The sequence below is a fragment of the Chiloscyllium punctatum genome, chromosome 7, assembly GCF_047496795.1.
Source record: "Chiloscyllium punctatum isolate Juve2018m chromosome 7, sChiPun1.3, whole genome shotgun sequence".
Taxonomy (NCBI): domain Eukaryota; kingdom Metazoa; phylum Chordata; class Chondrichthyes; order Orectolobiformes; family Hemiscylliidae; genus Chiloscyllium; species Chiloscyllium punctatum.
Window position 1 is genome coordinate 27635719 of NC_092745.1, and position 26990 is coordinate 27662708.

The 26990-nt window shown below is 42.7% G+C and overlaps 1 protein-coding gene across 3 annotated transcripts in view; it reads right to left on the minus strand.

Moving 5' to 3' along the window:
- Window positions 1-26990, minus strand: part of LOC140479548 (rab GTPase-activating protein 1-like) — a 506221-nt gene that overhangs the window by 470544 nt on the left and 8687 nt on the right. For 2 of the 3 annotated variants that reach the window (XM_072573350.1, XM_072573352.1), the window contains exon 2: window positions 1906-2075. In XM_072573350.1, the coding sequence (XP_072429451.1) occupies window positions 1906-2043 (138 nt within the window). In that variant the 5' untranslated portion in view covers window positions 2044-2075. Of the gene's footprint in view, window positions 1-1905; window positions 2076-11097; window positions 11210-26990 lie in introns of all 3 variants that reach the window. The other variant, XM_072573351.1, reaches the window with a different exon arrangement.

Consider the following 26990-nt stretch of genomic DNA (forward strand, 5'->3'; position numbering starts at 1 on the left):
TGGGAAATCATGTCTCACAAACTTGATTGAGTTTTTTGAAGAAGTAGCAAAGAGGATTGATGAGGGCAGAGCGGTAGATGTGACCTATATGGACTTCAGTAAGGCATTCGACAAGATTCTCCATGACAGACTGCTGAGCAAGGTTAGATCTCATGGAATACAGAGAGAACTCGCCATTTGGATACAGAACTGGCTCAAAGGTAGAATACAGGGTGGTGGTGGAGGGTTGTTTTTCAGACTGGAGGCCTGTGACCTTTGGAGTGCCACAAGGATTGGTGCTGGGTCCTCTATTTTTCATCATTTATATAAATGATTTTATATAAATGTACAGAGACCCTAACGGCCATTAGGGAGGCCAATCTGTTTACGTTCCAAATTCCACATTCGCAGCTATCCCTAATAGCTTAGATGGCCTTGCGTAACACGAAACTATTTACGACTACCTTAAAATAATTCAATGACTCACCTCCGGTACTTTCTGAGGCACAGTCCCAAAGTTGTATGACCATCTGATAAAAAAGCATTTCCTCATTTCTGTCCTAAAATAACAATCCTCAATTTTAACACAGTTAAAACAGTCTCCCTTATTCTCAGTTGTAAAACAGCGCCCCAATTTTCGACTCACCCACAAGAAAATATTATTTTCAAACCAACCTGATCAAGACCATTCAGGATCTTATAGACTTCAATCAAATCACTTCTCAATCTTCTAAACTCAAAGTGGAAACATGTCTAGCTTCTCCAATCTTGCCTCATAAGGCAAACCACACATTCCAGGATCAGTGAGCCTATCTCCATGCACTTACAGTCGTGGAAGGTAATTACGGCCACAGATTCTTTGAATTCCATATGTGGCAGCCCCAGCTGCATGCGACAGGAAATATGGCACTATTCACATATATCTTCAGTACTACATTTGTCATCTATCTAGAACATATATAATCAAAGGGTAGTGCTAGCCAAAATAGATGCTTTAACCAAAACTGAATTGTTTATCTGTTGCTTGGGCAATGTGAAAAGGTACATTGTGAGGAGGAAAGGGAACTAGTGAAGTGAAAGAGCATTACAATTGTAAAATGGTCACAGTGCAGAAGATGACCATTTGGCCCAAAAGTTCTCTGCAAGAGAAATTCACTGAGACCCGCTCCCACACATGTGCCCTGAAAGTCCAGTAAATACTTCCTTTTCTGATAACTATTGGGTTTTCTCCTGCAAATCATATTTGAACATTTCGAGGCAGTGTCAGGATAGAGGGGGAAGAGTGAGAGAGTGAGAGTGAGAGTGTGTGTGTGTGTGTGTGTGTGTGTGTGTGTGTGTGTGTATGAATGAGAGAGACAGTGAGTGAGTGAGTGAGTGAGTGAGTGAGTGAGTGAGTGAGTGGACGGATGGGCGGGCGGAGAAGGGGTTGATTGAAGGTGATTTCAGACATTGAGATCTAGCTAGCTAAAGGATTGGCTCACAGTGAGGAGATAAAGGGAGAGTGAAGAGATGAAAGAGACTGCAATACGGAATTGCATGCCATGGAAGAATTTAAACACAAAGATGAGGAATTTTAAGTTTAAGCATTCAGTGAAGATAGAGGCGAAAGCTTTATACGTGTCGAGCTGGCAGGTGGGACTAGATTGGGTTGGGATATTTGATCAGCATGGACAGGTTGGACCGAAGGGTCTGTTTCCGTGCTGTACATCTCTATGATTCTAAGTCTGGACAAACTTTGAATTATGAAGACGGTACAGGGCTGGTCAAGAAAGAATTGGAGCAATCAATTCAGAGATGGCCAAGGCACAGATGACCAATTAAGCAGCAGAGGCGAGATTTAAGAAAATTAGAACAAATAGCTTTGGTTTTAAAAGGCACCAAGATTCCGTTCTCGCAGCTTCAAACAAAAAATAAACTCCCGATTACCTTTAGCGTTGGCTTTTCCTCTCCATTGGTTGAAGAAGAGTCTTCTGCTTGCTGAGGCACAATGACAAACTCCTCACTGTTCAGTGTGGAAACCGAGTCTGAAGAACCACTCACTTTACGCAACGCTTGAACATCCATCTCTCTCAATCAGCACAACACATAGCAACAATCTGGAAAGAAAACAGTTTCAGACATGAAAGCTTTTCAAGTTTGTGTTCATTGCTGATTTTTAAAATTATATTTTTCTGGCTAAAGAAGCAGGAAACTTTGAGAGAAGCTTGTTTATGCTTTCAAATATCATTAAACGACAAGATAGAAAATAGCTAGAATTTAACAAAAGACAGTTCATTCTAAATGATATCCCCCTATTAATTACAGACATCAGTTCTCTAAACGTCAAACGCCTTAGAAGTGTACACTGCCAGCAGTTGTTCAACTAATGACTTCAAATAATTTCTGATCTACTTGGGACTCAGCAGCCAACGAGCGACATTACTCATACATTGCTCATACACAATATGATAATTACACTGATTGGAAAAATCAAAGCAGTTTCAAGACAGCTGCATGCCACCATACCAGAGAACGTGTCTAAATAGAAGAGGTAAGACTGAAAATATTCTGCATGCAGCCGACCAAACAGTGCAGATTTATCCACTACCTGAACTCACTTGAGAAATCATATTGCCTCCTCTGAGGAATTTTAGAATTAGAAATATATCAAGAGGGGGTGTGAATGAAACTGTGATGTATCAGCCTACAGCACAGATAGAATGACAATACACTGCATTACAGGACTACTGAGAAAAGGCCCGTGAGTCTGTGCATTAATTCTCCCAAATCCAAAGTAGGACCAACTCCTTTGTGTTTATTGCACAGATCCAAATTCTGCCTTTCGACTGATGACATCCTCAAATTAGCATGTAACCCACACTCTGCCTCTGATATCAGCCGTTCAACTCCCGTGGGAATCGAGCAAGCTAGGAACTAACTTGAAAAAAAACAAGAATAATATGACCAAAAGAACTTGTCACATTGCTTCTCTTACAGAGTGTGGCTTTATAATGTAAGATAAGTAGTTAAAAAATGCATTTATTGTGTTCTTAGTGCCTTTTAATGCAAACAAAGCACAGGATAGCAGTAAATAGAGCAGAATAATGGTAAAAACATGGATCATTAATGTGCTGAAGAGGCACATAATATGTTAAATGTGAGGAAGTACATTTTGATGGGCTACATTCAGTACTCCTTGAAAACAGGCGTTTCTTAAAGATACTAGGAATCTGAGAATACGTGTACATAAATCATTAAAATTAATGACACAGGTTAATAAGTCACTTTAATAACAGGGAAACAAAGCACTGCAATTCGTTCTTAGCGTGAGATAACAGAAAACCCAAGAAGCTTGATTAAACTTGCCAAGCACCTTAGACCACAGTTAAGTGTACTGTGAACTGTCCTGGACTCCATTGAATAAAAGAACTTGGAGGCACTGAGAAATATGCAAAGTCAATGTAGTAGAATGCTACCAGAACTGACCCAATTCAGAACAGAAGAAATACTCCTCAACCTGAGCTGACTAAAATCCTCAGTTAATGTATCAGAGATGATGATACAGGAATCACTCTGCTCACATGCCCTCGTATCACATTGTGAGTATGGCCTTTAAAGGAAGTCTGCTTGATGATTATGGGTTAACCATCAACTTAAGACCGGAGTATTCCAGAAACCATCAAATTCAAACCGTGCCCACATCTATTATAGTGACGAGTGACAGGATGTAGTTAACCTCACTGATCATAGGAGCACAATCTTAAAAAATATCTGCATTGACAGAGGGAGCAAAGAAATTTGACAGAGGATGGCAGAGAGCAAGCTCAGCATTTGCCAATTTACACAAAAACCTGTTGAAGAAATGAAGCATCAAATCTAATTACCTTCCACCAAAACATCTCTCTTCAAGTAAGTGGACCAGAATTGTACACAATACTCCAAGTATGGTTGCACAAATGCCTCATACTGTTTCAGGAACACTTACTTTTATACTATACTCCTTTAGTAAACGATTGCCAAAATTCCAGTGGCATTCTTTTTTATCAGCAGTACCTGCATACTAGCTTTCTGCAATTCATGCATGAGAACACAATGGTCCCTCAGGCATACACTGTTTGAATGGTTCCACTTAAGACCATATGATATAGGAGTGGAAACAAGGCCATTCAGCCCATCAAGTCCACTTCACTATTTAATCATGGTTGATGGGCGTTTCAACTTCACGTACATAGCCTGTAGTCCTTAATCCCTTGCGAGATCAAGAATTTATCAATCCCTGCTTTGAAGACACCCAACGTCCTGGACGCCACTGTGCTCCATGACAATGAATTCCACAGGTCCATCACTCTCTGGCTGAAGAAATGTCTCCTCATTTCCATTCTAAATTGACACCCTCTAATTCTAAGGCTGTGCCCAAGGGTCCTAGTCTCCCTGCCTAATGGAAACAACTTCCCAGCGACCACCCTTTCTAAGCCATGCATCATCTTGCAAGCTTCTATTAGATCTCCCCTCAACTCTAATGACTATAATCTCAGGATCCTCAGCCATTCATCATATGTTAGGCCTACCATTCCAGGGATCATCCATGTGAATCTCCACTGGACATGCTCCAGTGCCAGTATGCCCCTCCTGAAGTGTGGGGCCCAAAATTGGACACAGTATTCTTTATAAAGTCTCAGTAGCATATCGCTGCTTTTATATTCCAGCCCTCTTGAGATAAATGATAACATTACATTTGCTTTCTTAATCATGGACTCAACCTGCAAGTCAACCCTTAGAGAATCCTGAACTAGCACCCCAGATCCCTTTGTGCTTTGGCTTTATGAATTTTCTCATCATTTAAAAAAATAGTTCATGCCTATATTCTTTTATCCAAAGTGCAAGACCTCGCACTTGCTCACATTGAATTTCATCAGCCATTCCCTGGACCACTCTCCGAAACAGTCTAAATCCTTCTGCAGCCTCCCCACCTCCTCAGAACTACCTGCCCGTCTGCCTAATTTTGTATCATTGGCAAACTTCGCCAGGATGCCCCCCAGTCCCTTCATCCAGATCATTAATATATAAAGTGAACAGCTGAGGTCCCAACACTGAACTCTATGGGACCCCATTTGTCACCAGCTGCCATTCCGAAAAAGAACCTTTTATCCCAACTCTCCGCCTTCTTTCAGACAGCCAATCCTCAATCCATGCCAGTAGATCACCTCCTTTCTTTCTCTGCAATCTCCTCTAACACAAGGCCTGCAGTCCTCCAAACATGTGCACACTCGCTCTAACCCCAACTTTAATGGCTGAACCTTTTGTGGCTGGACCTTCAACCAACTAAGACCCAAAGCTCTGGAATTCGCTGCCTGCACTTGTCCATCTCTCTACCTCTTTTCCTTCCTTTAAGATACTCTTTAAAGTGCAACTCTTCAGCCAAGCTTTGGCCATATGACCTAATATCTTGTGACTCACTATCATAACATGATTCCTATTGCACAGGAATTTCATTTCATTAAAAGCACAGCAGTAACAACAGTGCAGGAAGAGGCTTCACCTTCCATTAAACAGTGAAACGCTTCAATGTTTCTGATATTTTTTATTTGCCCATGGGACAAGGGCAGTGCAGCTGCAGCAGCATTTATTGCCCATCCTTAGTTGCCCTTGAGAAGATGTCTGTAAGCTGCCTTCTTGAATCGCTGCAGTCCATAGTGCTGTTCAGGAAGCAATTGTAAGACTTTGACCCAAAACACCGTGTGAACAATATACCTCCAAGTCTCATAATGGTGAGTGGCTTGGAGGGAAGCTTGCAGGTGATGGTGTTCCCATATATCTGCTGCCCTTGTCCTTCTAGAGGGCAGTGGCCATGGGTTTTCAAGGTTCAGTCTAAGGATATTTGGTGAATTTCTGCGGTGCGTCATGTATCTATTGCACACTGTTGTTACTGAGCATTGGCATTGGAGTGACTGAATGTTTGTGGATATGGTCTAATAAAGAATGACAACCTAATCAGAGCCCTAACTGAAACAGAGAAACAACAGATACCTCTTTAAAAAGTATCTCCCCAGCTAATGGAAGATGAAGGGGGTAACCATGAGGGGTCCAGCCATCAAAGGATACTGGGGACGAACTCTCCACAGTGATCATGAACTGACAAAATGAATTCAGCAATCATCCCTGAATCAGCTGTCAATGTAATGACATTCAAGAGATGGAAATGATGAGAAGCAGCCCACGACAGTAGATCAGACAAGGCTGAGATCATTTTCATGAAAAGAAACACGGTGAGATTTTGAAACTGTATTTATGAGAAGAACATCAATTGATTAGCAGCACTAATCAAGATACCTCCTCTGCAATTAAGCTTTCGAATCATGGAGATCTACAATGCAGAAAAAGGACCCCTTTGCCCATCATGACAGCACCAATCAAAAACAATCACCTACCTATTCTAACCATTCTCATTAGACTTCCCAGAAAAGAAATATGGAAGAGAGAGATATCATAAGATGGAGAACTGAAGTGGTAAAACTTACTCAGTAAGGAAAAAAAGATGACAATTGGTTATGGATCACATCCTGCTGTGTGGATTAGCAGAGGTATCATAAACATTACTCTAAGACTGGATCGAAGTACACATTGTCCTCAGACAGGGTGAGGGGAGGGGGGTGAACCTGCTGGATAAATTGCCCTCAGACTGGGTCAGTAGAGGGAGTGAACATGCAGCTGTACCTCACTGGGTTGCAGTCAGGAGGGAATGGGAAGGGTGCTGTACACACGGCCCTCAGACTGGATCAGGAGTGAGAGGGAGGGTTGCAGGGAAGGGGTGAAGCTGCTGTTCACACTGGATGGCAGTTAGACAGCAGACAAGGATTGGCAGAGTGAAGCTGGTTTTCACTGGTTTCATGCTGAGTCAGGGTGATTAAAAACTAAAAAAGCTGCATCTCTTTCTACTGAAGTCTTCACAAGTCCCCATTCTCATTGGTAGGTCAGCGTCGCTCCGAAAGCTAGTGTGCTTCCAATTAAACTTATTGGACTATAACCTGGAGTTGTATGATTTTTAATGAAATTCATGTAAGAATGATAACTAACACAAACAACGCGACTGTTGAAAGCACTCCGATGGACTGGAAGGTAGCTAATGCAACCCTGTTATTTAAGAAGGGAGGCAAACAGAAACAGTGAATTAGAGACCAGTTAGCTTCAAATCATAGACTACATACAATGTGAAAGCAGGCCATTTGGCCAATCGAATTTCCACCAATCCTCCGAAGAGCAGCTCACCTAGACCCACTCCCCTGGCCTATCCCTGTAACCATGCATTTTCCATTGCTAATCCACTTAGCCTGCACGTCCCGACATATTATGAGCAAGTTAATTTGGCCACACCACCTAACTTGCCCATATCATTCTAAAGACAAATGCTACAGCCCATTATAAAAGATGTAATAGCACAGAACTTGAAAGATGGGGATATGAATGGACAGAGCCAGCATGGATTTATAGACTCAAAGATATGGACTCATACGGAAACAGACCCTTTAGTCCAACTCATTCATGCCAACCAGGTATCCTAGATAAATCTAGCCCCATTTTCCAGCATTTGGCCCATATCCCTCAAAACCCTTCCTATTCATGTACCCATCCTGATGCCTTTTAAATGTTGCAATTGTATCAGCCTCCGCTACTTCCTCTGGAAGCTCATTCCATACATGTAATATGCTCTGTATGAAAAAACTGCCCCTTAAGTCCCTTTTACAGTTTCCCCTTTCACCTTAAACCTTTGCCCTCTAGTGCTGGGCTCCCCTACCCCTGAAAAAAGACCTTGTCTATTTATCCTACCAATGCCCCTCATGATTTTAAAAACCTCTATAAGGTCACCCCTCAGCGTCAGACACTAGATGGAAAATAGTTCCAGTTTATTCAGCCTCATTCTATAGCTCAAATTCTCCAGCTGTGGCAACATCCTTGTCAGTCTTTTCTGAATGCTTTCAAATTTCACAACATCCTTCCTATGGCAGGGACACCAGAACTGCACATAGTATTCCAAAAGCGACCTACCACTGTCCTGTGCAGCCGCAACACGACCTCCCAACTCTTGTACTCAATACTCTGACCAATAAAGGAAAGCATAACAAATGCCTTCTTCCCTATCTTATCTATTTGCAACTCTACTTTCAAGGAACTATGAACCTGCACTCCAAGGTCTCTTTGTTCAGCAACTCTTCCCAGGACTTTACCATTGAGTGTATAAGCCCTGCCCTGATTTGCCTTTCCAAATGCAGCACCTCGCATTTATCTAAATTAAACCCCAGTGGTCACTCATCGGCCCATTGGCCTATCTGATCAAGATCCAATTGTACACTGCAGTAACCTTCTTCACTGTCCACTACACCCTCCAATTTTAGTGTCATCTGTAAACTTACTAATAAAAACTCCCACATCCAAATTATTTACATAAACGATGAAAAGCAGTGGACCCAGCACCGATTCTTGTGGCACTCCACTGCTCACAGACCTCCAGTTTGAAAAGTAACCCTCCACCACCACCCTCTGTCTTCTACCTTTGAGTCAGTTATGCATCCAAATGGCTGGTTCTCCCTGTATTCCATGTGATCTAACCTTACTAACCAGTCTAGGAGGAACCTTGTCGAACGCCTCACTGAAGCCCATATAGATCACTTCCACTGCTCTGCCCTCATCAATCCTCTTTGTTCCTTCTTCAAAAAACGCAATCAAGATTGAGACACACCATTTCCCATGCACAAAGCCATGCTGACTATTCCTGATCAGTCCTTGCCTTTCCAAATACTTTCCCTCAGGATCCCCATCACCATCTGCCTCACTGGTCTATAGTTCCCTTGACTTTCCTTCCCATCTTTCTGAGTGGCACTATGTTAGCCGACCTCCAGTCCTCCGGCACCTTACCTATGGCTATTGATGCTACAAATACCTCAGTGAAGCTCAGCAAGGACATACCAATTACATTGCTAACTTTCCACAGAGATGAAGGGGAATTAGAATTAGAACTAAGTTTATTGTCATGTGTACTCAAATACAGGGATACAGGAGTACAGTGAAAAGTTTACAAAGTCGCCATACCCAGTGCCATCTTAAGTACAAAGTAGAAGAATAAAGAAATAAGTTAAAAGTTAATCATTACTGTCCTTCTTAATATAAAGTTGAAAAAATAAAGAAGTCCTGCTTGACAAATTTGCTGTATGCAGTAGATTGGATAAGGAAGAGCCAGCAGATAGTGGATTGGAAACTTGGATTTCAAGAAGGTTTTCGATAAGGTCTCACATCAGAGATTAGCATGCAAAAGTAAAGTGTATGAGATTGGAGGTAGTAAACTGACATGTATAGATAATTGGTTGGCAGACAGCAAACAAAGAATAAGTATAAATGGGTCCTTTTTTGAGTGGCAGGCAGTTACTAGTTAGGAACCACAAGAATCAGAGCAATTCACAATATACATTAATGATTTAGATGAGGGAATTAAATGTAATATCTATATGTTTGCAGACAACACAAAGCTGGGTGGGAGGACATGCCTTGAGACGGATACAGGAAAGCTTCACTGTGATTGGACAAGTAAATTGGCAAATACATGGCTGGTGCAGAAAAATGTGGTTAAATGCGAGATCATGTAATTTGGTAGCAAAAGCAGGCAGGCAGATTATTTGAATGGAGATAGATTGGGAAAGGTGGAGGTGCAATGAGACCTGGGTGTCCTTGTTCACCAGTTGCTGGAAGTTAGCATGCAGAAGCAGCAGGCATTGAAAAAGGCAAATGGTATGCTGGCCTGCATAGTGAGAGAATTCACACACAGGAGCAGGGATGTCTTGCTGCAATTGTATTGGGTATTGGTTAGACCAAACCTGGAGTATTACGTGCAGTCTTGGTCTCCTTATCTGAAGAAGAATGTTCTGGCTGTGGGGGGAGTGTGAAGATTTACCAGACTGATTCCTGGGACGGCAGGTCTGATCAGTTACAACTATATTCATTGGACTTTACAAGAATGAGCGGCGGTGGGGGGCGCGGTATCTCATAGAAACCCATAAAAGTCAAAAAGGATTGGACAGAGAAGATGCAGGAAGAATGCTCACTCTGACTGGAGAGTCCAGATCCAGAGGTCACAGTCTAAGAATGAGTTGTCTGCCTTTTAAGACAGGGATGAAGAGGAACTTCTTCACCTACAGAGTAATGAGCTTTTGAAATTTTCTACCACAGAGTTTAAAACATGAAAGATATAGATATAGTTCATTGAACTAAAGTAATCAAAGGAAATGGGGCAAAAGCAGGAACAGGGGACCAAGTTGGATAATCAGCCATAAATTGCATTGAATGGCAGAAAGGGCTCAAATAGCCTACCCCTACTCGTATAATCTATGTTTCTAGAACCTGTGGTAACAAGCTGAGTAATTCTGTCCCCAAAAAGCAGATTCTGGATCTGCTGCTGGAGATCTGACAGCCTACAGCTTGCTCCTGCATCCATCAGCCTGCAGATCAGACTGCAGGGTTGCAGGTAGGTGGCACACACATGTACAATATTGGGTTGCTGGAGGCACTCTACTAACACAGTGCACTGGTGTAAGTATCAGACCAGCATGAACACACACCTCAGTAAAGTGGGGACAGGGACTCTTCCCAGTTCAAAGTAGTATGCTTCATTTTCTTTCCATTCACTCCTAAGGGAATCCAAAGGCATTTTTACAATCACATCACTAAGATACCATTACGCAGTAACTACACGCCTACACTCTCACCTGCTTGCATCAGCATGCCCAATGAGGTCCAAGTGGAGAATTCCCCAGGGTAGCTGAGAATAGTCCGAGCCATGGGTTAAAGTTAATTCCAATAAATTCCTGCCCCCTAATATTTGAATGAGAAATGAATGATCTCATTAGTATTACTAGTATTGCCCCTAAACATTAGTGTTCACTATCGAGTCAGCAAAAACTTTAAACCAAGGCTACAAAAAGCCACAATGATGGCTTACTGAAACCGGAGGCAGAATTTGGGTGAATGTAATTTCCTTGAAATCACAGGTTTCAACTAATGACTAGTGGAGGGTTTCCAGTCCTACAAAAATGGATACGGGCCAAGTACACCTTAAAATAAACCTTCACTTCAGACTGCAAAATAATCACATACTTGTGGCCTTGATGGATCATATCTTGGCTGATACTGGAACTGTTTAACCTCTGCTGCACTTCCCCTTCAGTAACACCACACAGTTGCATTGTAAGGATTTCGACACGACTCACTAGGTACAAAATTAAATTGTTCAAGTCATTATTTCAACAGAGCTCAAGGTATTTGCTTTGCAAAATAAAAACTGAAGTCATTCTGAGCACAATGACTAACAATGCACAGGAAAACCACCCAAAGCTACACTGAGAGAAAGGATGACAATATTGAGTTACCAGTTTATTTAGCAAAGAGCAATTTCAACAGAATCTTGGAATAGCTGCAGGGCAAGAGACCAGTGATTTTTAAAAACAGGCAATCCAGGACAAAATTAATAATTTTACCACAGAATTCTGGGTAATCCAAGATGGAGGATAGGAAAAATTTGTAGCTTTAAGAGCTACTCCTTTTTTGAGGTATTTTAGGTGTCAGAGGTGATCTCCTCGAATTCTTGGAGCAGCAATTACTGTTTTCTAACATGTTGTATTGTTTTGGATCTTTGGGGGGTGGGGGGGGGAACAACAACAGCACTTCAACAAGGAGGAAGACAACAAAGGCAATGAATACATGGTCAGTGTGTGAGAGAGAGAAGATATCAATCTGAGACTAGTACCAATGGGAAAGGGAGCAAGTCAAACAGTCAGGGCAAGCAGGAACAAAGCACAGAGCATGGTAAATTAAACTGCATTTATTTCAATGCAAGAGGTCTAACAGGTAAGGCAGGTGAACTCAGGGATGGTTAGCAACATGGGACTGAGATGTTTTAGCAACTACAGAGATGTGGATCAAGAATGGACAGGACTGGCATCTTACTGTTCCAGGATACAAATTCTATCCAAAGGATGGAAAGGGAGGCAAGAGAGGAGGGTGTGTGGTGTTTTTGATAAGGGACAACATTACAGCTGTGCTTAGGGAGGATAATCCTGGGAATGTGGAGACAGTGAGGTCCGTAGATGCTGGAGATAAGAGTTGAGAGCGTGTCGCTGGAAAAGCACAGCAGGTCAGGCAGTATCAGAGGAATGTGTCCAGGGAAGTTATTTGGGTGGAACTGAGAAATAAGAAAGGTGATAATTGTACGGCAGACCACCCCCTCTCAATTGAGATTGGAAAGGATAGACCGGATCTAAAAGTTGAAGTTCTAAATTGAAGGAAGGCCAACTTTAACAGTATTAGGCAAGAACTTTCAAAAGTTCATTGAGTGCAGATGTTCGCAGGTAAAGGGACGGCTGGAAAATGGGGAGCCTTCAAAAATGACATAACGAGACTCCAGGGACTGTATGTTTCTGTTAGGGTGAAAGGAAAGGCTGGTAGGTGTAGGGAATGCTGGACAACTGGAGAAATTGAGGTTTCGGTTAAGTAAAAAAAGGAAGCATACATCAGGTATAGACAGCAGAGATCAAGTGAATCCTTAGAAGAATATAAAGGCAGTATACTTAAGAGGGAAATCAGGAAGGCAAAAAGGGAATATGAGATAGCTTTGGTTAATATGGTTAAGGAAAATCCAAAGGGATTTTATAAATGCATGAAGGACAAAAGGGTAATCAAGGAGAGAATTGGGCCCGTCAAAGATCAGCAAAGCAGCCTATGGGTGGAGCAGCAGGAGATGAGGGAAATACTAAACAAGTATTTTGCATCAGTGTTTACTGTGGAGAACCGCATGGAAGGTACAGAATGTAGGGAAATAGATGGTGGCATCTTGAAAAATGTGCATATTAGACAGGAGGTGGTGCTGAATGTCTTAAAATGTATGAAGATGGATAAATCCCCAGGACCTGATCAGGTGTATCCTAGAACTCTGTGGGAAGATAGTCAAGTGATTGCTGGGCCCCTTGCTGAAATATTCGTATCATCAATAGTCACAGGTGAGGTGCCGGAAGACTGGAGGTTGGCAAACGTGGTGCCACTATTTAAGTGGTAAGGACAAGCCAGGGAACTATAGACCAGTGAGCCAGACATTGGTGATGGGCAAATTGTTGGAAGGAATCCTGAGGGACAGAATTTGCGTGTATTTGGAAAGGCAAGGACTGATTAGGGATAGTCAAATAGCTTTGTGTATGGGAAATCATGTCTCACAAACATGATTGACATCTTTTGGAAATCACACAACACCAGGTTATAGTCCAACAGGTTTATTTGGAAGCACTATATGGGTAGTGCTTGTATAGAATGAACTGCCAGAGGAAGTGGTGGAGACTGGTACAACTGCAACATTTAAAAGGCATCTAGATGGGTATATGAATAGGAAGGTTTTACATCAATATGAGCCAAGTGCCAGCAAATGGGACTAGATTAATTTAGGATATCTGATCAGAGTAGATGAGTCTGTTTCCATGCTGTACATCTCTATGACTACATGCCTCGAACCAAAGTTAAGCTGATTGGCCTATAGTTGCTGGCTTTATCATTGCTCCCTGTTTTGAACTTGAATAGCACGTGTAATTCTCCAGAACTATGGCAAACCCCCCCCCCCCACTCCCCACCATATAAGGGGAAATGAAGCTTATGACCAGGACTTCAACAGCATCTTCAACATCTATGGATGCATCCCATCTGCTCCTGGATGCACACTTATCAACTTTAAAAATAGCCAGCCTTTCTAAAACTTGTTCATAATTCTGCAGCTTATCCAGTGTCTCAATTAACTATCCTTTCCCTTCAGATGAGAAAACAAAATTGTGTGGCTGCAGGGATTGCTCTTTAGAAAGCAGCAACAGATTCAATGGGCCAACTGACTGTAATGGCTCAATGTTTTTGGCAGCATTATCTTCCTTAGTTGAAAGAGAGACACAGCATTCATTTGGATACAGAACTGGCTCAAAGGTAGAGCACAGAGGGTGGTGGTGGAGAGTTGTTTTTCAGACTGGAGGCCTGTGACCAGCGAGTGCTACAGGGTTCGGTGCTGGGTTCCCCATTTTTCATCATTTATGTAAATGATTTGGATGCGAGAGTAAGAGGTATACTTAGAAAGTTTACAGATGTAGTGGTCAGCAAAGAAGGTTACCTCAGATTACAATAGGATCTTGATCAGATGGACCAACGGGCTGAGAAGTGGCAGATGGAGTTCAATTCAGATAAATATGAGATGCTGCATTTTGGGAAAGCAAATCTTAGCAGGACTTATACACTTAATAGTAAGGTCCTAGGGAGGTTTGCTGAACAAAGAGACCTTGGAGTGCAGGTTCATAGTTCCTTGAAAGTGGAGTCGCAGGTATTGAATACAGGAGTTGGGAGATTATGTTGTGGCTGTACAGGACATTGGTTAGGGCACTGTTGGAATAGTGTGTGCAGTTCTGGTCTCCTGCGTATCGGAAAGATGTTGGGAAACTTGAAAGGGTTCAGAAAAGATTTACAAGAATGTTGCCAGGATTGGACGATTTGTGCTATATGGAGAGGTTGAATAGGCTGGGGCTGTTTTCCCTGGAGTGTCGGAGGCTGAGGGGTGACCTTATAGAGGTTTATAAAATCATGAGGGACATGGATAGGATAAATAGACAAAGTCTTTTCCCTAGGGTTAGGGAGTCCAGAACTAGAGTGCATAGGTTTAGGGTCAGGAGGGGAAGATATAAAAGAGATCTAAGGGGCAACTTTTTCACACAGAGGGTGGTCCATGTATGGAATGAACTGCCAGAGAAAGTGGTGGAGGCCCGTACAATTGCAACATTTAAAAGGCATTTGGATGAGTATATGAATAGGAAGGGTTTGGAGAGATATGGAACGGGTGCTGGCAGGTGGGACTAGATTGGGTTGGGATATCTGGTCGGCATGGATGGGTTGGACCAAAGGTTCTGTTTCTGTGCTGTACATCTCTATGACTCTAGTACATCTATCATGCCCTCTGCTTTCCTGCATAGATCTTCTTATTTGGTCATAATCAGTTCCACCTCTTAGTACCCACTTATGCCTGTAGAAAATCTATAGATTCCCTCTTACAAGTTGCCAAACTCGTCTGATATTGTTTCTTTTGTTACTGCCATTTTAAATTTACTTTCCACTTCTACTATCAACCTGACATCCGTCATCCACAGCTTTCTTTTTTGCTTCAGCTTTTACCATCCAGTGAGCTCCAGCTTTGACTGCTCTATCCTTCCTCCTTATGGGAGGTTTGAATGTGGTGCGGCTATGCCCAAAGTAACTCCTCTTTAAAGACAGTACATTGCACTGTGACAGTTTTGCTTGTCCATCTTTTATTGCAATTTACCTGGCATGAGTCTGTTCTCAACTTACTGAAATTGGTCTTCATCCCATGAAGTTTACTTGACGAATGGCAGAACACACAGTTACGCAAACCAGGACTCCGCTACAACAAGCTAGTATTTCCAAAACTACAGCTAATTATTTAACAAGAATCATGCACTTCCTGGGTCAAGCGGGCTTAGTGGGTTGGATATGATCAATTGTAAATAAACATTCAAGTAACACAGCAGAAAATCTCCACTTCCTACTTTTACCTACATTGCAAACTTTTCACTGCATTCATTAGAGTGCTCATTCAAACAATTAGCTAATTATTTCATAAAGCTAATTCAATTCAATTACCAATTTGCACTAAGCATGCCACAGAAACTATGCTTATCAGATCATCTCCCTTCGACAGAAGATATGCTATTTCTTTTTATTAAGAAAAAGGAATAAGCACACCATTGAAATGGAACAAATACAACAACTTCAAGGCTGCTGCCTTATCCCTACATGCTGAATGCATTGACAAGATCACTGTTTTGTGGGCACACTGTTTTGGAGGCAGCACGGTGACCCATGGGTTTGCACTGCTACCTCACAGTGCTCAGGACCCAGGTTCAATTCCCACCTCAGGCAACTGTCAGTGTGGAGTTTGCACGTTCTCCCCGTGTCTGCGTGGGTTTCCTCTGGGTGCTCCGGTTTCCTCCCACAGTCCAAAGATGTGCATGTCAGGTGAATTGGCCATGCTAAATTGCCCATAATATTCAGCGATGTATAGTTAGGCGCATTAGGCAAATATAGGGGAGGGGAATGAAACTGGGTCAGTGTGAACTTGTTGGGCGGAAGGGCCTGTTTCCACAGTGTATGATTCTAATTCATACATTACTCGCTATTTAAATCCAGCAACAGAGTGTACCACAAGCATCAATATTTTTCAATAAGCCTAAAATTCATTATCCTAGGGTAGATCACAGGCAAGAAATGCAATGACAGCGGGCACTACACTGATCCCAGTTGAAGAGTGTGGTGCTGGAAAAGCACAGCCGGTCAGGTAGCATCCGAGGAGCAGGAGAGTCAACATTTCGAGCATAAGCTCTTCATTAGGAATTGGAGGCTGGTACAGGTAGATGAGAGTAAACCGGTTGATGTGGTGTATATGGATTTCAGCAAGGCATTCAATAAGGCTCCCCACAGTAGGCTATTGTACAAAATGTGGAGGAATGGGATTGTGGGAGATATAGCAGTTTGGATCAGTAATTAGCTTGCTGGAAGACGACAGAGGGTGGTGGTTAATGGGAAGTGATCATCCTGGAGTCCAGTTACTCGTGGTGTACCGCAAGGGTCGGTGTTGGGTCCACTGCTGTTCGCCATTTTTATAAACGACCTGGATGAGGGCGTAGAAAGGTGGGTTAGTAAATTTGCAGACGGCACTAAGGTCGGTGGAGTTGTGGATAGTGACGAAGGATGTTGTAGGTTACAGAGAGACATAGATAAGTTGCAGAGCTGGGCTGAGAGATGGCAAATGGAGTTTAATGCGGACAAGTGTGGGGTGATTCACTTTGGTCGGAGTAACTGGAATGCAAAGTACTGGGCTAATGGTAAGATTCTTGGTAGTGTAGATGAGCAGAGAGATCTCGGTGTCCATGTACACAGATCCTTGAAAGTTGCCACCCAGATTGATAGGGTTGTTAAGAAGGCATACAGTGTTTTAGCTTTTATTAATAGAGGGATCGAGTTCCAGAACCATGAGGTTATTTGCTGCAGCTGTACAAAACTCTGGTGCGGCCGCATTTGGAGTATTGTGTACAGTTCTGGTCACTGCATTATAAGAAGCATGTGGAAGCTTTGGAAAGGGTGCAGAGGAGATTTACTAGGATATGGCCTGGTAAGGAGGGAAGGTCGTACGAGGAAAGGGTGAGGGACTTGAGGCTGTTTTCGTTAGAGAGAAGAAGGTTGAGAGGGGTCTTAAAAGAGACATATAAGATAATCAGAGGATTAGATAGGGTGGACAGGGAGACCCTTTTTCCAAGAATGGTGACAGAGAGCACGAGGAGGCATAGCTTTAAATTGAGGGGTGATAGATATAGGACAGATGTCAGAAGTAGTTTCTTTACTCAGAGAGTAGTAAGGGTATGGAATGCTTTGCCTGCAACAGTAGTAGATTTGCCAACTTTAAGTCCTCATTGGACAAGCATATGGATGTACATGGAATAGTGTAGGTTAGATGGGCTTCAGATTAGTATGACAAGTCGGCGCAACATCGAGGGCCGAAGGGCCTGTACTGCGCTGTAATGTTCTATGATTGCAACATTTAAAAGGCATCTGGATGGGTATTATGAATAGAAAGGGTTTGGAGGGATATGGGCCAGGTGGTGGCAGGTGGGACTAGATTGGGTTGGGATACCTGGTCGGCATGGACGAATTGGACCGAAGGGTCTGTTTCTGTACTGTACATCTCTATGACTCTATGATCCCAGCCAACAGCAGAAAGTACACAATGCAATGCCACAGCAAGTGGACAGACATATACTAAAGATTTCAGGATTTTCCTTAATATTAGTTCAGAAGTCACTCCTAAATCACACTGGTTTAATCAAATCTCCCAGCCCCCTCAGCCCAATAAACTTCAATACATAAAAATTGCTCTATAAATTCAAATTTATCACATTTACTTCAATCTCATAAACTGCATTGCATCATCCATCACAATGAATGGAAGAATGGGAATGGACTGTTTTCGTCACCACTGTAACCACACCACCCTCAGTTTGACCTGACTACTTTAACCAAGTTTTAAACTTCAACAGCTCCTGCTATGTACGTAAGGGTAGAAGTAGGCCATTCGGTCCCTTGAGCCTGTTCCACCATTCAATGAAACAATAGAGCTAAGAGAGGGCATGAAAAATCCCTGGCGGATAGGATCAAGGATAACCCCAAGGCATTCTATGCGTATGTGAGAAACCTGAGAATGACGAGAACGAGGGTAGGTCCGATCAAGGACAGTGGTGGGAGACTGTGTATTGAGTCGGAAGAGATAGGAGAGGTCTTGAACAAGTACTTCTCTTCAGTATTTACGAACGAGAGGGACTGTATTGTTGAAGAGGAGAGTGTGAAACGGACTGATAAGCTAGAAGAGATATCTGTTAGGAAGGAAGATGTGTTGGACATTTTGAACAACTTGAGGATAGACAAGTCCCCCGGGCCTGACGGGATATATCCTAGGATTATGTGGGAAGCAAGAGAGGAAATTGCAGTACCGTTGGCAATGATCTTCTCGTCTTCACTGGCAACGGGGGTGGTACCAGGGGACTGGAGAGTAGCGAATGTTGTGCCCCTGTTCAAAAAAGGGAATAGGGATAACCCCGGGAATTACAGGCCAGTTAGTCTTACTTCTGTGGTAGGCAAAGTAATGGAAAGGGTACTGAGGGATAGGATTTACGAGTATCTGGAACGGCACTGCTTGATTAGGGACAGCCAGCACGGATTTGTGAAGGGTAGGTCTTGCCTTACAAGTCTTATTGAATTCTTCGAGGAGGTGACCAAGCATGTGGATGAGGGTAGAGCAGTGGATGTAGTGTACATGGATTTTAGTAAGGCATTTGATAAGGTTCCCCATGGTAGGCTTATGCGGAAAGTCAGGAGGCATGGGATAGAGGGAAATTTGGCCAATTGGATAGAAAACTGGCTAACCGGTCGAAGTCAGAGAGTGGTGGTAGATGGTAAATATTCAGCATGGAGTCCAGTTACAAGTGGAGTTCCGCAGGGATCAGTTCTGGGTCCTCTGCTGTTTGTAATTTTTATTAATGACTTAGATGAGGGAGTCGAAGGGTGGGTCAGTAAATTTGCAGATGATACAAAGATAGGTGGAGTTGTGGACAGTGAGGAGGGCTGTTGTCGGCTGCAGAGGGACTTAGATATGATGCAGAGCTGGGCTGAGGAGTGGCAGATGGAGTTCAACCCTGCCAAGTGTGAAGTTGTCCATTTTGGAAGAACAAATAAGAATGCGGAATACAGGGTTAATGGTAGGGTTCTTGGTCAGGTGGAGGAACAGAGGGATCTTGGGGTCTATGTACATAGATCTTTGAAGGTTGCCACTCAGGTGGATAGAGTTTGTAAGAAGGCCTATGGAGTATTATCGTTCATTAGCAGAGGGATTGAATTCAAGAGTCGTGAGGTGATGTTGCAGCTGTACAGGACTTTGGTTAGGCCACATTTGGAGTACTGTGTGCAGTTCTGGTCGCCTCACTTTAGGAAAGATGTGGAAGCTTTGGAGAGGGTGCAGAGAAGATTTACCAGGATGTTGCCTGGAATGGAGAGTAGGTCATACGAGGATAGGTTGAGAGTTCTCGGCCTTTTCTCGTTGGAACGGCGAAGGATGAGGGGTGACTTGATAGAGGTTTATAAGATGATCAGAGGAATAGATAGAGTAGACAGTCAGAAACTTTTTCCCCGGGTACAACAGAGTGTTACAAGGGGACATAAATTTAAGGTGAAGGGTGGAAGGTATAGGGGAGATGTCAGGGGTGGGTTCTTCACCCAGAGAGTGGTGGGGGCATGGAATGCGCTGCCCGTGGGAGTGGTAGAGTCAGATTCATTGGCGACCTTTAAGCGGCATTTGGATAGGTACATGGATGGGTGCTTAATCTAGGATAGAAGTTCGGCACAACATCGTGGGCCGAAGGGCCTGTTCTGTGCTGTATTGTTCTATGTTCTATGTTCTATGTTCTAATACCTGATCTATTTGCGTTTCAGTTACCACATTCTCACCTGCTCCAGTAACATCTGACTCCCTTGCTTAACAGGAATCGCAGTCTTTAAAATAGTCATTTCCATTGCCTTCTAGGCAGAGAGTTCCACAGTTGCAGATCCCACAGAGAGAAAAAAAAACATTCCTCAAGTCTGTACTAAAAAGACAAACTCCACATTCTAGACTCACCCACAAGTCGAAACATGCTTTCTATACCCACCTTATCAGTGCTATCCAGGATCTTATGCATTTCAATCAAATCACTCCTCACTCTTCTGAAGTAGAAAAGCATCCAGTCTCTCCAATCTTCTCTCATAAGACAACCCTCTTATTCCATCCAGCACTCATTTCAAGTCTCCCCTTGGAAATCTTATTTTGCTTAAAGTTGTTTTATTTACCCTGTCTCTCCATTTAAAACGCTATTCTGTTTTAATGGCTTTTACTGTCTGGTTGCATCTCTCACATCACCTCATCACATATCACACAAACAGCAAGGCCGCCGACTGCACTGCAAGATTTACTACCATCGTGTCTGCACCCTGCAGGAGAGGACTGCTTTTTTAAAACATTTTTTAAAAAAGAAACAGTTCTTTGCATCTGTATCGCAATAAATTTCATTTTCAACATTTTTTGGCTGTTGTGTTTGTTAGAACCTGCTGTGAAACAAAATTCTCTGTCGTGCTGTAATCTTCAGTACTTTACCTGCACAGATAGTCGGTGAGCAACTATACAGTAGCTGGGCAAGTAACTTCATTAGAGATGTCTCTGCAAGCAAGAAGCCTGCTTTCTTCATTTCAGATTTCCTTCATAAGGAAGGAAAGTTTTGCAAGTTACTTCATCTAGAAATGCACAGTGCTGCACATATATATATATATAGCACAACAGCAACAGAGACACAGAGGGGCAGATTGGCAGGTAAATGTTGGAAAGGTGCAGAAGTAACAGGGTTGTTGTCATGTGTAACTTCAACTTCCCTAATATTGATTAGAACCTCTTTAGTTCAAATAGTTTGGATGGAGCAGTTTTTTTGTCAGGTGTGTACAGGAAGGATTCCTGACTCAATACACAGATCGGCTGACTCGAGGGGAGGCCGTATTGGATTTGGTGCTTGGCAACAAACCATGCCAGGTGTCAGATCTCTCGGTGGGAGAGCATTTCAGTGATTGTGATCACAACTCTCAGGCCTTTACTGCAGACATGATAGGATAAGAGCAGACATTATGGGAAAGTATTTAATTGGGGGACAGGGAATTACAATGCTATTAGGCAGGAACTGAGATGCCTACATTGGAAACAGATGTTCTTAGGGAAATGCACGACAGAAATGTGGAGGTTGTTTAGGAAGAACTTGCTGATATTGCTGCATTGGTTTGTCCCACTGAGGCAAGGAAGAGATGGTAGGGTGAAGGAATTGTGGGTGACAAGGGATGTGGAATATCTAGTCAAGAGGAAGAAGGAAGCTTACTGAAGGTTGAGGAGCCAAGAATAAGACAGGGTTCCAGAGGGTTACAATGTAGCCAGGACTGAACTGAAGAATGGACTAAGGAGAGTTAGAGAGGCTTGAAAAAGCTTTAGTGGGTAGGATTAAGGAAAATCCTAAGGCACTCTACACCTATGTGAGGAACAAGAGGATGGCCAGAGTGAGGGTAGGGCCGATCAGAGATAGTGGAGGGAACTTGTGCCTGGAGTCGGAGGTCCTCAATGACTACTTTGCTTCAATATTCACGACTGAGAGAGACATAAGCAGATATGCTCAAACAGGTTGATGCTGAGGAGGATGTACTGGAAATTTTGAAAAACGTAAGGATAGATAAATCCCTGGGCCAGATGGGATACACCCAAGGTTACGAGAGCAAGGGAAGACATTGCTGCACTTTTGGTAATGATCTTTGTATCCTCACTGTCCACTGGACTATTACCAGATGGTGGAAGGTATCAAATGTCATTCCCTTGTCCAAGAAAGGGAATAGGGATAATCCTGGGAATTACACATCAGTCAATCTTACGTCAGTGGTGGGCAAAGTATTGGAGAGGATTCTGAGGGGCAGGATTTATGATTATTTGGAAATCTATAGTTTAATTAGAGATAGTCAGCATGGCTTTGTGAAGGGCAGATCATGCCTCACTGAATTATTTGAGGATGTGACAAAACATGTTGATGAAGATTGAACAGTGGATGTGATGTATATGGATTTTAGCGAGGCGTTTGATAAGGTTCCCCATAGTAAGCTCATTCAGAAAGTGAGGAGGCATAGGATATGGAGAAATGTGTCTGTCTGGATACAGAACTGGCTAGCCCAAAGAAGAGAGGGTGGTAGTAGATGGAAAGTATGTTGCTGGAAAAGCACAGCAGATCAGGCAGCATCTGAGGAGCTCCTCAGATGCTGCCTGACCTGCTATGCTTTTCCAGCAACACACTCTCAACTCTGGTCTCCAGACTTCGCTGTCTCCTCATAGATGGAAAGTGTTCAGCCTGGAGCTCGGTGACCAATAGTGTTCCACAGGGATCCGTTCTGGGACATCTGCTCTGTGATTTTTATAAATGGCTTGGATGAGGAAGTGGAAGGGTAGGTTAATAAGTTTGCCGATGACATGAAGGTTGGAGGAGTGGTGGATATTGTGGAGGGCTGTTGTAGGTTGCAATGGGACTTTGACAGGATGCAGAGCTGGGCTGATAAGTAGCAGACGGAGTTCAACCTGGAAAAGTGTGAAGTGATTCATTTTGAAAGGTCAAATGTGAATACAGGGTTAAAGGCAGGATTCTTGGCAGTGTGGAAGAACACAGGGATCTTGGGGTCCACGTCCATGGATCCCTCCAAGTTACCATTCAAGTTGATAGGCGAATGGTGTGCTGGCTTGCATTAGCAGGGGAATTGCGTTTAACAGCCATGAGGGTATGCTGCAGTTCTACAGAGCCCTGGTTTGACCACACTTGGAATAGTGAGTTCAGTTCTGGCTGCCTCATTAGAGGAAGGACGAGGAAGCTTTAGAGAGGGTGCAGGGGAGATTTACCAGGATGTTGCCTAGGCTGGAGAGCATGTCTTATGAAAAATGGTTAAGGGAGCTGGGGCATTTCTCAATGGAGCAAAGAAGGATGAGAGGTGACTTGATTGAGATGTACAAGATGGCATAAATACACTGAATAGTCAGAGACTTTTTCCCAGGGGAGAAATGGGCTATCACAGGAAGCATAATTTTAAGGTGATTAGAGGAAGGTTTAGGGGAGATGAGATAGGTTCTTTACACAGAATGTGGTGAGTGCATGGAGTGCACTGCCAGCAGTGGTAGTAGAGTCAGAAACATTAGGGACATTTGAGTGACTCTTGGATAAGCACATGGACGGCAGTAAAATTAAGGGTATGTAACTTCATTTGATCTTAGAGTGGGATAAGAGGTCAGCACAACATCAAGGACCAAAAGGCCTACACTGTGCTGTACTGTTCTAGTTCTAGTATTTCAATGTTTACATTGGTTTTTCTGGACAAACATTGTCCTCAGGAACACAACCTTGGCTTGGATATTGATTCCTCCAGGAAACCACACTCCACTTTAAATTATTTCATCAAAAGTTGTAATTTTCAGGAATGAAGCCCCAGGTGAAAACACCCTGAATTAATCGAGTAAACCTATGTTTGAATGATATACAGAAAATTTGCTGTTCTTACATATTTTTCACTTGTTGAATCAATGGTCTCAAATGAATCCTGTATAAATCACTGACACTCTCAGAAACATCAAATTTGGGGGAACATTTACTGCTTTGAGTTACCAAAAATTTTGTACCAAAAGCCAGCAATCCTACATCCGTTAATTCCCCTTTCTAGTAAAAGCTGTAATCATAAACCTGGCAGTTCTCACAGATCAGAAGAAAATCTTTAAATTCAAACCACTTTTTTAAAAAACTTTAAACTTAAGGCAAAACAAGTACTTCCCGGTATACTTTAAATACTTAGTCAACTGGATTACAAGAATACAGACGGTGGCCAACCTTACAATAGAGGAAGAACTCAGTAACCACTGTAGAAAAAGTGGCCAGTATTTCCCCACTCCCTACCGCCACCTACACAATAGGTTTCAAATGATATCAGATGAGCACCACTTAAACTTTATTAGGGATTATATTGCTATAACTGTCCGGTACGTTCAGCCACAACACAACATCTATGTTCTGTGCCAGCAATTAACTTGAACATGTAAATGGTGAATGTACATAATCTCCCAAAAACTCCTCAGCTCAATCAATAGGTATTCTTGAACAGACTGACAATGCTCTCTACAGCAAAAAGCAAGAGTCTAGACAATTGTATTGCCTGCCTACGTTTTAGACATCTGGTCCAGGCTAGAAAAGAAGAGGCACTCTGAGTGTTGGTCCTTCAGACAGCAAGTTGAATCATAACATAGGAACTCATGGTAAATTAAGAATAAAAAGTAGTTGAAGTTGCTTCTGCCCTCACTATAAAATACAAAAAGTGTTCCACTAACATCTGTACATTAGGAGGTACTAAACGCGAGGATTGTCAAACCTCCTAGTCTAGATTAAGTTCATCCCAGCATTTTAGAAGAGGTGGCGAATGAGGTAGAAGAAATGTTGGTGTTAATTTTCCAAAATTATCCAGACTCAGGATATGTTCCATTAAACTGGAAAATAGCAAATGTATGCTCTTCATAAGAGGGAGGATGCTGGATAGCAAAAGCAGGACACTGTAGGCTTGTGTTTGTTGCGGGCAAGAATTTAGAAACAATCAAGGTATTATTAGGTGTGTGCTTAGTAAAGCTCAAGGCAGCTGAGAACAGTTAGCATGGCTTTATCAAAGTTATGTTTAACCAATTTATTGGAGTGCTATGAAGGAGTAACATACACTACCTGTAGACAGGGATTTCCAGAAGGTAAAAACAATGACTGCAGATGCTGGAAACCAGATTCAAGATTAGAGTGGTGCTGGAAAACCACAGCAGGTCAGGGCAGCACCCGAGGAGCAGGAAAATCGACGTTTCGGGCAAAAGGCCTGCATCAGGATCTATTCCTGATGAAGGGCTTTTGCCCCAAAAGTCAATTTTCCTGCTCCTCGGGGGCTGCCCTGACCTGCTGTGCTTTTCCAGCACCACTCTCAACTAGACCCAGGGATTTCCAGAAGGCATTTGATGAGGTACATCAAAGTTATTGCAGAAATTAAAAGCTCATGGTAACTTACCAGTTCTTTGGATGGCAGAAAACAGCACTCAGAAATGGATCATTATCTGGGGATTAACTTCTCACAATTTATGTCAATGACTTGGATGAAGGAAGCAATTACATGGTAGTATGGCTAGCACTCAAAACCAAAATAGATAATAGAAAAGTATGTTGTAAAGTAGATACTAAATTGCAGATGGATGTAAATAAGTTGAGTGAGAAGGCAAAAGTCTGGCAGATGCAGTAAAATGTGGAAAAATATGAAGTTGCTCACTTTGTCAGGAAGAATGAGAATCAGCAGAGTGTCACTTAAATGAAGAATGACTACAGAACAATTGAAGTGTTCTGGTGCACGAGACAAAATGTTAGTATGCAGATACAGAATACAAATCAAAACGTGTGACACTGAACAAGCATAGCAGGTCAGGCAGCACCCGAGGAGCAAGAGAATCAACGTTTTGGGCATAAGCACTTGGTTAGGAAATACAATCAAGGCACCCAATCAGATGCTGTCCTTGAGTACAAGAGGAATTCCATGTAAAAGTAAAGAGGCAGGAGGAGCTAAATTTAGATAAATGTGAGGTGTTGGCATTTTGGTAATGCAAAGCAAGAAAGGACTTATACAGTTAATGGTAGGGTCCTGAGGAGTGTTGCTGAACAAAGAAACTTTGGAATGCACGTTCAAATTTCCTTGAAAAGTGGAGTCACAGGTCGACAGGTGAGACGCAGGGATTTGGCATACTTCCCTTTGTTAGTCAGTGCACTGAGTACAGGAGTTGGGAGATCATTTTATGGCTATACAGGACATTGGTTAGGCCACTTTTAAAATAATATGTTCAATTCTGGTCTCCCTGCTATAGGAAAGGTGTCGTTAAACATGAAAGGGTTCGGAAAGGATTTACTAGGATGCTGCCAGGATTGGAGGTTTTGAGCTATAGGGAGAGGCTGGAGAGGCTGAATAGGCCAGGGCCTTTTCCCTGCAGCATTAGAGGCTGAGGGGTGATCTTATACAGGTTTATAAAATCATGAGATCGTGGCTGGGTGAATAGCCTAGGTATGCTTCCCAGGGTTGGGAAGTCCAAAACTAGAGGACATAGGTTTAAGATTGAATAGGAAAGACTTAAAAGGACCTGAGGGGTAACCTTTTCACATGGGGTGGTGCACGTCTAGAACGAGTTGCCAGAGGAAATTGTGGAGGCAGGTCCAATTACAACATTTTACAGGCATCTGGATGGGTACATGAATAGGCACAATTTAGAGGGACATGGGTCAAATGTTGGCAGATGGGGCTAGATCAGTTTAGGGTATCTTGTCAGCATGGGTGAGTTGGACTGAAGGGTCTGTTTCCATGCTGCATGACTACGTTTTGCTTTTTTTTTGCGTCGGGGTTGGGGGCAGAACAATACCTTGAGATAGGTAGGCACACACCCAGAATATGCACTTACGTTCCCAATCAAAATGAAAACTTTATGATGGAATCTCAACTTTGGTTACAATAAGCTCACTTTTGTAAGCTGAGTAGCACCACCTGGTGGACTGAATTCAAAACTAAATTCAAGGACAGGATTTTGAAGAGAAAACAGACCACTCCTGTCAAACTCGGAAGATTTCAAAATCTGTTTGTAAACCATGAAACGCGACTGTTCAGATTATATAAAACTTTTAAGAGTATCACATGTCCACAATATCACACAGGCTTCAATTAAATATCTCACCAGTGTTGATCAGCATGGAGCACCATCTGTTCAAGGACAGTCC